The sequence below is a fragment of the Marmota flaviventris genome, chromosome 10 (genome assembly GCF_047511675.1).
Source record: "Marmota flaviventris isolate mMarFla1 chromosome 10, mMarFla1.hap1, whole genome shotgun sequence".
Classification (NCBI taxonomy): Eukaryota; Metazoa; Chordata; class Mammalia; order Rodentia; family Sciuridae; genus Marmota; species Marmota flaviventris.
The window spans coordinates 120,587,583-120,599,897 of record NC_092507.1 but is presented as its reverse complement, the minus strand read 5'-3'; the positions used below and the strand labels follow the sequence as shown (position 1 = coordinate 120,599,897).

Here is a 12,315-nt window from a genome sequence, read left to right as displayed (position 1 = left end):
CCATCTTTGTGCCCACACATAACATGATTTGATCAATCTCACTTAACACTGTGGTTTGGAGGAGGCCTCCGTGGAGTCTACAAATCCCTCTCCAGACCCACCTGGGCAGAGTCTGTGGGGATAGGCCAACAAGCCCCAGAGGCCTGGAAATAGGGTTTAAATCTACTTTGGAGGATTGTAAGGAAGGCCCAGAAATTGAAAGTTGGTGCCTTGGTCTGTTTTATACTGCTAGAAGAGAATGACTGAGACTGCATCACTTGTATTTTTTAAAAAGACATTTATTTTTACAGTCTGGAGGCTGGGAAGTCCAGAGGCCCACATTTGAGGAGGGCCTTTTTGCTGCGTCATTCCGTGGCAGAATGTAGAAGAGCCAGGGAGCATGCGCGTGCACACTCTGAGAGAGAGGGAGCTGAGTCTACTTTTATAACAAACCCAGCTCATAAGAAGATCAATGCATTAATCACCTTGTTGAAGTTCCATCTCTCAACACTTGTCGCCAGTGAGGGACTTAATTTCCAACACATGAGCTTTGAGAAACGCTTTCAAACCACAGCAAACAGCTCTTTCATGAGACCATTTCTCAGGAGCTCAGTCTACCCCTGGGCTGCTTCCTGCAGGAGGAGGGGTTAACTCACCCTTGTGGGGAGGGCTCCCCGGGGAAAGTCTGCACCCAGCCCCACACCCACAGGAAGCCCTGGGCAGAGGAAGAGACTTCTCTGCTCATGCAAATCAGGAGTGACAGTGTCCCTGGCGACCCTCTAGACAAACCATTCCTTCCCCTGCTTACCCGCCCCGGTGCCTGAGGACAAATAACTAATGGACAGAGATAATCCGGTGAGACTGGGGGAGTCTTTGAGAAGACAGAGCTGTGGAAATGTAGGCTGTTAAAACATGCCTGTGGTAAAGATGTGAAGACACTCTAAAAGCAAAACACAGTATAGATACCAGAGGAAGGTATGGGCGGGGCACATTTCTGGCTCCTTCCCCTTACTCCACCCCTTCTTCCTCCTCCCCTCTTCCCTGGTTTTTGGATCAGGCCCAGTGAAGCAAGCTCTTGTGTGCTTCCACGGAAGCAGTGGGTTGTCTGGCTCTTCCCTGTAGGTAGGAGGAGCCCGGGCAGGGAGGGGTGCAGTGGCTCCTGGTTCTTGGCCTGCCGGGCACCTAGCTGGGTCCAACCAGGCATGGGCAGGCACTGGGCAGCTTGTACTGACCCTGGAGGAGCACACAGTCCATCCTCAGGATTCTCTAGGGGGACAGGGACATAGGACCCTAGAGACACAGCACCCATTTCAGACAAGCCACCAGAAACAGCTCTGAGCTCCAGAGTGGGAGGGAACAGGACAGAGAGAGAGTGTTGATGGGACGGGGCGCGTCCAGGAGGGCTCCCCAGAGAGGGCTGAGGGGGGAACTGGCCAGGTGAGCAGGAGCTAGGGTCATTGGCCTATTCACCATCTCTTCAGCAAACATCTAAAGCTCCTATTAAATTCAGACACTGCTCAGGAACAGAGGACACAGGGGTCAGTAGAACTCAGCTTCTCCCCTAGAGAAACTCAGACCCAGAAGAAAAGAATCAGACATAACTATTAAAAAAAAAACTATAGCCCTGAAATAAAGACTGCATCCAAATCTGCACAAGTTGATGTGTGAGCAGAGAGGAGAAGTGGGCAGCCTGGCCCGGGGTGACGGATGAGGGCCAGGGGCTTCCAGGAAGGCCACAGGGGAAGGCACACCAGGCAGAGGGACTCATACAAAAGAAAGAGAAGTCTGATGGGAACCAGGCAACCATGTCACCAGGCCCAGCATGTGGTGCCCAGGGGAGAGGACTGGGCTGAGACTCAGAGGGCTGTGGGTACCCAGCTTATAGCCTGGGGGATGCTGGGGAGCACTGACATGAGGACACGGTCACCTCAGCCTGAGAAAGGTGGGGCTTGTAGGAGAGGGGACACAGATGGTGACCCTGGGGCAGAGGTGCCAACAGTGAGGTGCAGCCAGGGAGAGCAGCCTCAGGAGCGGGCCCCCCTCAGTGTTTGAAGTGAGGCCAAGTTTTGATGATGTTGTACAAAGCCTGCCCAGGGGACAGAAGGTTAGCCACATCACTGTGGCCCACCAGCAGGTAGTTGGGGTCCAGGTACCCCTTGACCACGGCACACTGGATCAGATCCTGGGCTGCGTCCAGGGACGCCGCATTCGGAGGTTTTTCTGCAAAACATATTTACTCCGTCAATCATTAGAGTCTCAAGGTGCTGGTTTAGGGCAGGGACAAGCAGCTAGATTTCAGTCTTCCCCTCTTCAGTCCCCGCTAAATCCCACCATCACCCTGACCGACAGATTCACAGGAACTGTGGCAATCAGACACAGAAAGAGGACAAGGCTCTGTGCTCCCCACTCCTCATGGCAAAAGTTTCTTCCAGTAAGTCGAAAGCCGCCCTGGAGTACAACTCCAGCGTGACACACCACTTCTTAGCAGGAACAGAGCAGATCCAGGACCACTGGACCGTCCGGGACTGTGCCATAGCCAACACTGTTGCCATGGTTACCAAGGAAGAGGACACATTTGCCAGCTGAGCCATAACAGCCCCAAAGTTTGCAAAAGATGTTTTCTCTACCTTGCCCCACGCTACCTTGAACATGGGCATGAAGTGAAATGGGGCTGGGAGTGGGGAGGGGCGAATTGGGGATAATGTTTTGTCTGGGAGGGGCTCCTGGTGGCATGCATTCTGGACCAAGTCCACTTTAAAATATTCCACTGGCTCTGCAACTTTAGAAAGCGCCACGCTGCCACCTGTGCCCCCAGGGTATTCCTGAGTATTCCGCAGGGGACTTCATCTCCCAGAACCCCTCTGCCCGTCTTCCTCCCTTACCTACAAAGTTGCCTATGAAGGCAATTCCTAGAGCAATGTCGTTGTATCCATAGGTGTGGGAGCCTTGGACATTCCAGCCAACGCCTTCATACACTGCACCATCCTGGCCCACCAGGAAGCTAGAATTGGGCAAAGGAAATGAAGACAGTCACCCCGCAGCAGAGTTTGATGCACTCGTTCCTTCCACCATTCATTCACTCTCTCATCCACTTGTCAAGTATTGACTGAATGTCTCAAATGCCAATGTGCACAGAGGCCCCAAACAAAGACACCGTCCACCTCAATGTGCCTTTGTCCTCACCACTTCCTGAGTCTGACCCCCTAAGATGACTGGTGACCTCCTTGACACTAAATACAGAGGACACTTACCTCTGGAAAACATTGACCCCGTTGACCATGATCTTGAAATACTCTCCTCCCCAGGCTTCCCCAAGCTCAAACCATCCTGATCCCCCCGACTCCGCGGCTCCCCTGGGTCTCTCTGCCACCCCACCTTCCCTTCACCAAGAGTTGTGATCTTTAGGACCCTGGACTCCTTCCTTGGGACCCTGGTCTAGCCCTTTCCCTCTTTTGATTTAATGAATTCACCCTGGACAATCATCAGCTGCCATGGTTTCAATCATTGTCTATAAAAGCCACCTGTCTTTGGGTGTGGTGGCACATATCTATAATACCAGCAACTAGGAAGGCTGAGGCAGGAGAATCAGAAGTTCAAGGCCAGCCTCAGTAATTTAGCAAGGCCCTTAAGCAACTTAGTGAGACCCTGTCTTAAAATAAAAAAATAAAGAGGGCTGGGGATGTAACTCAGTGGTTAAGCACCCCTGGGATCAATCCCCAGTATTAAAAAAAAAAATTGCTGAGATTAAGTTACAAATGAAATTTATCATACGCTAACCCTAATCCACTCTACGAAATTCCAAGGCACCTCCCAAGTAGCTTCTGCTATTCCATTAGTTTAACATGTTTCTTCATCTTACAGTTGGCATAAAGGGAATCAAAGGAGCACATTTTAATCTCATTCCCTATCTTCAAACAGAAAACGTATTGTTGTCCTTACCGTAGAGATGAGACAAAAACGACCCACAGAGGTTAAAAATTTCTGTCTATAAACAGAGAGAACGGCAGAGCATAGCAGCCTTCTAATACTGCAGAGAGTCAGTGTGGGCTTGGGCCAGACCAAGGTGGTGGGAGAGCAGGGCCTTTGCCTCTGACTGACCAGAAGGGGCTGCAGAGAAAGTGCACACCCCCTCAATGGCCTTCCCTGGGGGCCTCACAGTTTGTTTTATCTCTACTGCTTCCAGAGCCTTCCTTTCAGGGTCTCCCCAACCACTCTTGGACAATGCGTGCACGAAATAGAAGTAGCCCTACCTACTCTGAATGATTCTCAGTCTAGAGTCTTGCAACTCAAAAATGAATGCCTTAAGTGAAGTCCTGCCACCAAGGCAGGGCTCAGGCATCGCCAGCTCCTTCCCAGCCCTCCTTCCCACAGCCCTGAAGAAACAAGGGGTCATGTTTCCGTTGGTCCCACTTACTGATATCCAATGTCACAAAAGTCTAGCTTGTCCATGTGGAAGGACTGTATGTCTCTGACGCTAATCAGGCAGTCCATGGACACATTGCAGCTGGTCCCAGCAGTGTGGATGATGATGACGTATTTGGCTGGGAGGCTCATTTGAGGGCAGTGTGTCTCTCTGGCTTCCCAAGCAGACCGTGGGGTGATGTCGGGGCAAGCTGAAGTGAGACGGAAAATCAAGAAAATGAGGATTTTCCTTTGCTCCTTTGTGAACAAGCTCACAACCACAGGGGGAGTTATACCTCAGTCTCACCCCAGTTTCCAGCACCCATGGGCACATCCTAACATGAACTTGACTCTAGGAGTTTGGAAAGGTCAGGAATGGATTGTCTGGGTCAGGTTGCTGAAGCCAAGGGACAGGGTTCTGATAACTACAGAAAAACCGCATAAGCAAAAGGGAACACTGTCAGTCAAACAGAGGGATGGCCATCTTCTTTAAGTAACAAAGTATACCTGCATGTTTATGTACACATTACAAATGTATATTATGTAACAAGACTGATAAGCAGAAATCAGCTCATTTTTGAACTGATCATATGTATATGGAAATTATTCAAAAATCTATTTGAAAACTACTAATGTTAAGGAGTTGTCATTTTTGAAGATGGTACCTGCTATAAATAAGTCACGACAATATTATTTTAATGGGATAGAGAAGAGTCCAGGAAAGTGCCTGTTATGGTTTGGATATGAGGTGTCCCCCAAAAACTCCAGTGTTAATACAGGAATATTGGAGGTATTCCAGGCAGACTATGAGAGCATCAACCAACCTGTCAGTCTATCCTGGTTGGAATGGACGAACCAGGCAGTAAGTGTAGGCAGGTGAGGTGTTCCTGGCGGAGGTGGGTCGCTGAGGACACGGCCTGGAAGGGGTCGTCTCTTGCTGTGGCCCCTTCTCCCCATCCCCTGCTTCACAGCTACCATGGAGTGAGCAGCTTTGCTCCACTCTGCTCCACCATGATGCTCACCTCAGTCTCAGAGCAATGGAGTTGGCTGACCACGGACCAAGCTCTGAAACCATGATCCCAAAACAAACCGTTCCCCTCCTAAGTGGGTTTGCTGGGTATTTTGGCCACAGTGACACAACAGCGCCCTCTCAGGATTTTGCAGGTATTGGCATTGTGATAGGTGTGAGATGTTCTGGATCCAGGAAGCCCAGGAGATCTCAGCAGGAAAGAGCCCTCCCAAGCGTGTATGGGTGGTGAAGAGGAGCAGTCTGAGGCAGGGTGAGGGTCTTACCTTTACTGGACACCCCTGGGTGCTGAGGGGCCAGGCAGGTCTCTTCTTTCAAGAGAAGTGGCTGAATGTACCTGGGTGATAGGTGACCCTTCTGGATGGCATAGAAGACCAGGCCCTCTGCAGCTGATAAGGCAGCAGGGCTGGGTCTGCTGCCTAGAAACGGGTGACATTGGACACAGAATGGTCAGTAGTCCAACCTGGACTGGGGAAGATAAGATGACCACCTGAGCCCGAGTGACAGGTGGATGAACAGAGAGGAAACTGGTCCAATAGCTGGCACAGAGGGTCAGAGCTATTCAGACACACTGCTTCCAAATGCCAACCGAGGCTTTATTTATCCACTCCATCTGTGGGTGGGAGGGCCAGAAGGAGGTCAAAGATGCATACACAAAAGGCCCACTGACCCACAGTTATGCCCCAGCATGGGGAAAAGTATTTCCTATGTAGTTGCCATGACCAAGCATGTGGCAAGCTGTCTACATCCACCTCACAGTTCTCACTGGGAATCCCTGAGAAAAATGCAATTACTAGCTCAGTTATCAACTGGTGCCAGTTATCATCTATTAGCTAAAAAGGTAAAAGCGTTGAGACTGGGAGATGAAGGAGGCTGTAGACCACTCTCTGGCAAAGAGACCACGGGGATCAGCCATTACCTATCTTATTGCCAAAGAAGGCAACGCCCAGGGAGACGTTGTTGTAGCCTTGGGTGTGCGAACCCTGGACATTCCAGCCGACGCCTTCGTACACCCTGCCATCGTCCCCAACCAGGAAGCTGCCAAACAAGGAAATGTGAGTTTAAGGGGAAATCTCTGTAACAGAAAACCCCTCACTAATCCTCAGTGGCAAATGGGATTCTAGATGCTCATAAATAAGTACTGTGCTTCAATAACACAATAACAGTCAGGGGGACAGAATGACAGATGTTAGACCTCTAAGAGACATGGGAATAGACTTCAACTTTTTACTTAGCTTACTTGTGCTTTCCGGGATCTCACTTTAAAATACTCATTTGTTTCAAAGTGGAATTTGAATGTGTGACTTTCAGGGACATTTGTTCAATATTTTCAAGGGCTTGAGAATTCATTAATCATGTTTTTAAATTACGGGACCAAGCACTTGAACATTCTTTAAAACAATGACCTGACCCTCAGGAGTTCCTTTAAAGTGGCTTTTTCTTTGGTTTCTCCTTAGGAATTCCTTCAAGCTCTTCTTTATCATAGAAACTTTTTTAGAATGTTCTCTTTTTTTTTTTTTTCAGTTCACTTTGAAATCCAATGTGTGTTTATTTTTATTCTCCCTGTTCATTTATTTCTGCCTCTTTACATACACTCATCCTCCACGTTCCAGTCTTCAGAATCGATATTCTCGCAACTCTTGCCATATTGAGCTTTTACTACCTCCTGAGTTTCCAAAGCTAACTGAACACTGAAGGGACGTGTACTTCCCCAAAGTCAAGCAAAGACCCTGCATTCAGTCAAACTGACTTCCCACCTCACAATGAGCATCAGGGTGGGAGCCCAACACGTCCACCATTTCCCCTGCAGAAGCCTGAGGTTAGTCCAATGTGAACAGCCCCTCAGGGCTACAGTCAGCTGTAAGAAGTGGATACTGTTAAGTGGTCACTGCAGAAACCTGACTTCCAGGTGCAGTGGTTGAAATCGCTTACACATACTGTGGCTTAAGTAGGCAATGCTGCAGTGACCATTGCAGGGCAGTGTAGGTACGAGAAGCCGAGACAGGAGAGGCACTGCGGTTAACACAGTCAAAACAGCATCCCCAGAGGGTGAGCTGAGATGCCCCACCATCCTAGGGATGGCCGTGGCTACAACCAAGATCTCCAACTGTTCTTACTTATTAGTGTTTCAAAATAAACAAATCAGCAGGTGTGGATTATCCTTTCCAAGATGGATAATTCAGACATCATTTCTGTTTGTCTTTGGGATTCTGTAAGACAAAACCCCATTCCAACTCTCACTTTCTAGATAAATAAAGCTAAGTGGAACCATATGGTGATTCTATTCCTAGCCTTCTGATCTCCAGGGATGGCCACAGTGGTTGAACTAAGTGAGAAAAGGTGCCTGGCCTCAATATCATCCTTAGAGTGGATAACTCCATACACGGAGCAAAGATCTTTCAGCCTCACGTTTTTCTTTTTTGTTAAGTTGGTGCATTATGATGATACATGATAGCGAGATGCATTGTGACGTATTCATACATGTACATGAGACACTGTGGGTCAGTTTCATTCCCCAGTCCTTCCTCTCCCTACCCCATTTCCTTCCTCTATGGTCTCACTTCTAATTTCATGAGATCCCCCCCACTTTTGTTTTCTTTTTTTTCTCTTTAGCTCCCAATATAAGAGAAAACAGTCTTTCTGAGTTTGGCTTACTTCACTTAACTTAATGCTCTCAAGTTCTATCCATTTTCCTGCAATGATATCATTTCTTTCCTCTAGGTTGAATAAAACTCCGTTGTGTGTATACGTCCCACATTTTCTTGTTAATGGCCACCTAGATGGCTCCATAGTTTGGCGATGGTGAATTGTGCTGCTGTAAACATGGGTGTGCATGGATTGCTATATTATACTGACTTTAATTCTTTAGGGTAAATACTGAGGGGCGGTAGCTGGGTCCTGCGGTGTTGATCCCTGTAGAGGTTGCACTATCTACAGACCCAGTGGTGTGTAAGTGTGTACTCACTTTAGCATGGGGCCCTCCTCCCCACCATTCCTGATGCCCACCCCTCCCTATGTGACCCTGGGGTGGCCCTTCAAGGTAATGAATAGGAATTCACCACACAGGGACTCTCTGTGGGAGGATTGGAGGGGACAGGGCTGGACTGACAGGCAGTCTAGATGCTATCTTGGGTGCATGCTCCCTTCCTGTGTCACTCTGAACAAATTCACAGCATTCTCACCTGGAAATAAGGAGGTGCTGTTTTCTGCACCCACTCTTTCAAGTAGCTGGGAGGGCCTAACTGGGGGATACCTGTGAAGACCTTTGCCAACTGTGATGTTTGGTGAGCTCCCCGGGGGCATCTATAACTATCACATAACCTTCTCACCTCTTCTCAGGATTTCCCAGGGTCAAAGTCCACATGAGGAAATGGCTCAGAGTTGTCCCTCCTAGTGATCTCGGGAGGGCTGTGGATTCTGTTTGATCTCCTTTTTAACATTTTTTTATTCATTATGAAAGTAACATAAATGGAGCCCAGAATACGGGAGAAGGAGAGGAGGGGAGATGGGACACATCTTTGGATAGGGGCTTTGGGACCCGACTGGCCACTTACTTGAACGCTACGTCGCACCGGCTTCTGGTGTGGACAGAATGGAACTGTAGGCCCCGCAGCATCTCGCTGCAGATGGTCTGCTCCTGGCACTGCATCCCGGTGAGCTGCTCCGTGATGAGGAAGGCCACGGGCGGGCTCAGGGGGGCCCTGCAGGTCAGTGGTCTAGCCCCCCACTCCTGGCGGGAGACTATGGTGGGAAAGCCTGCAGGGGAGACACCAGATAGCGTGCAGCAGACCCAGCCCAGCCTGACTGCAAGGAAAGGGGCCCTGGGGGGGGACCTTTACCACCTGAAGCCCCTCCCTATCTCCATAGCCCCATTTGGGCTCAGCGACCACCCAGAGGTGCCTCGCCCTCGGCCTGGGGAGGCAGGTTAGTCCCCAGACAATCTCCCCTCACTCGTACCTGGAGGACAAGCCCAGCTTCACCTCCTCCCTGGCCCGTATGATCGCCCCCTCCTTAAAACATCCCTAGCCAACACCCCACACAGAGCCCTGGGGTTCTGAGCCGCCTTCTCCTGAGGCACCTTGGCATGGATTGGTAGGATGTGTTTCCCTCAACCCTGTTCTCTGCCTGTGTTCACCCAGATTAGTGACTCTCTGAGGGAAGTTCTGACAGCCTCCTCAACTAGGGGCTCCACAGGAAGTTCCTAGCACATAGGAAGAAGACTCTTTCCAGAAGGAAACTGTCCAGGGGCAGAGCTGCAAGACACCCACACAGGACGGGGCTGCTCCCGGAAGGTTCCCTTTCTCCTCCTCATCGTAAGAGCCCCAGGAGCTCTCGAGGAGCAGTTCTCTCACCCTGGGAGCTGGGGAGTGAGGGATGTGTCCTTTCTACCCGGGTTTCTCTCCTCTTTCTTCTCCTGGTTTTCTCTTCTTTTCCTATCCTTAGACCAAGGAACCCACCTTTCCCTACGAACTCAGGACAGTCCCTGGAAGTCACTGACAGGTGAGCCCCTTGGAACTCTGCCCCCCCTTACCCACTCCCAGCCCAGTCTGTCAAGTCCTGAGAAACCCCGGGCAACCCCCAAACAAACTCACCTTTGTGACTCCTGCCAATGAGCTGTGAGATGCTGATATACAGATCCAGAAGCTTCTCTGAGATTCTTCTGTCTAGGGTCTCATCCCAGGAGAACTGTGGGCCATTCCCTGCAAAGGTGCCTGCGTTGGTCCTCAGAGAACACCTGACCAGCTTGCCCAGGGGCACCTTCCAGACATCCCTACCCCACAGCCCACGGTCTTTCAGCCTCCCAAGGCCCAGAACATCTTGTAGGAAGCAACGAAGGAGAACCACCGACATCTCTGGTCTCAGCCTGCCCCTGCCTCCCACATCGGCTCCAAGGAGGACTTTATCCACCCATCCCTGCTCCAATCCCCCTCCATCCCGCAGTCTTTCCTGCTGCCTTATCAGAGCAGGGCTGCCTTCGTGGACCACCTGCATACCTGCTGATGCATCCAGTGGGGGCATTATTTTCAGTTAACACTTCATACTTATATTAGGCACCTGTTGGTGCCATACAGATTTCTTAAAACAGACACACATGGGTCATGAGTCTGGTCTCAAAACACAAGTCCTATTGAGGATTAGTCAGTGCCAACTTGTCCTCATCCCCCATCGCTCATCTGGTACTGGTCAATACCAGAAGCCAGGGGAGCAATAACAACAGCAGCAGCCGCACTGTCCCCAAGGCCACCTCCCACAGGCCAGCTCTGTGATGACAAAGACCCCTCAAATACGCCATCAGAATCGTGGCTTAGAACAACTTCATGAGATAAGCAAGGCAAACAATGACTCCCTCCACGGGTGGGAAACTGAGGCTCAGTGAGGCTGAGTGAGTTGACTCACACAGCCCAGGTTTTGAGCAGTGGACTTAGATCCCCACCCGATTCTGACCCCAGAGCTGGAGTTCATGACCAACACCCTCTGCAGCCTCCCCAGAGATGTCAGATGAACTGAGCCTCTGGTCAGGGAGGCTGCTTCTCTGTCTATACGGCAAAGTCATTGAGGGTGTCCACCATGGTTCTAGGATTCTGTCCTCAGAAATCAAGGGCAAATGCATGACCCCAGGCTAGGAGTACTGGGCAGCTGGGCAAAAGCTGAGGAAAGGAGTCTGTCTGTTCAAGGAAGCAGCCCCAAGCTGCAAGGGTAACAGGACGTGAGAGGAGGCGTAGTGGCCCTGGAGACGAGGATTTCCAATGACGTTCACAGGGCCCTCGTGGTGGAAGAACAGCCGTCAGGCCAGAGCCTACACCACAGAGGCTGGACAAGCACAGAGCACAAACCAAGAGACCAGGATGGCCACTGCTTCACTTAAGCAAGTTCCTTCCCCCTGGGGGCCTCAGTTCCCCCCTTCTTAAAGTGGAAGACGAAACTATGTTTCCCCTGATCTGTGACTTTCTCCAACATGAACCCCGTTTTAGTCAGCTCTTCAGCTGCCAAGATCAGAAGACCTGACAAGAACAATTTAGAGGAGGAAAAGCTTACAGTTTCAGAGGTCTCAGATGAGCAAGAACATCATGGTGGAAGGGTGTGGGGGAGGACAGCAATTCAAGTCATCACACAGGAAGCAGAGAGACAGCTCCACTCTCCAGGGACAAACCATATACCCCAAAGGCACACCCCCAAAGACCCACTCCTCCAGCCACACCCTACCTACCTACAGTTAGTTACCACCCAGTTAACCCTATCAGGAATTAAGGCTCTCACAACCCAATCATTTCACCCCTAAACTTTCTTCATTATCTCACACATGAGCTTTTTTAAAAATATTTCTTAGTTGTAGATGGACACAATACTTTTATTTTATTTGTTTATTTTTATGTGGTGCTGGAGATCAAACCCAGTGCCTCATGCATGCTAGGCAAGTGCTTTACTGGCCCCACACATAAGCTTTTGCAGGACACCTCATATCTAAACCATAGCAAACTCTTAAGTAATCCCATTGAATTATCTAAGTAACAGGGCACAGAGAGAGAGGTCTTTTATATCATTATTTCTAAACAGTAACTATGGATGTAATACAACATGAAAACATGTCCAGTACTTAAGAAGCACCAAAACTAGTTCCATTTTGATTCAATAGCATTTATGTATTGAGCATTTGCTATCATATGTCTAATCTTATGTACAAAATTATAAGAAATATGATGTTGTAGTAAAGGGCATTGCTATTCTAAAGGAACTTGCATTTATTCACAATTATAAGCCCTAGTGCTTGGTATAATATACTATGATTGGTATAATAATTATGGTAGCATAATTAAATCATAGCCAGAAATTAACTAGTCCTTATTACTTGAGCATTATGCTAACTGTCTCACACTTTGTATCTAATCCTCAAACAACTCTAAGAAATT

The 12,315-nt window shown here is 49.4% G+C and overlaps 1 protein-coding gene across 1 annotated transcript; it reads right to left on the bottom strand.

Moving 5' to 3' along the window:
* Window positions 1-2,020: 2,020 nt before the first annotated feature.
* Window positions 2,021-10,258, bottom strand: LOC114079577 (peptidoglycan recognition protein 3). The gene is made up of 7 exons (XM_071618658.1): window positions 10,000-10,258; window positions 8,962-9,163; window positions 6,327-6,445; window positions 5,674-5,826; window positions 4,394-4,592; window positions 2,862-2,980; window positions 2,021-2,199 (listed from the first exon to the last, which is right to left on the bottom strand). The coding sequence occupies exons 1-7, from the start codon at window positions 10,256-10,258 to the stop codon at window positions 2,021-2,023; spliced, it is 1,230 nt and encodes a 409-aa protein (XP_071474759.1).
* Between the last annotated feature and the right edge of the window lie 2,057 nt (window positions 10,259-12,315).

Coding starts and splice junctions, on each gene's coding strand:
- LOC114079577 (XM_071618658.1), bottom strand. CDS start 10,258: ATGTCGGTGGTTCTCCTTCGTTGCTTCCTACAAGATGTTCTGGGCCTT. Junction 5,827..6,326: donor CTTCTTTGGCAATAAGATAG/GTAATGGCTGAT, acceptor ACCCGTTTCTAG/GCAGCAGACCCAGCCCTGCT. Junction 4,593..5,673: donor CCCAGGGGTGTCCAGTAAAG/GTAAGACCCTCA, acceptor GTCTCACTTCAG/CTTGCCCCGACATCACCCCA.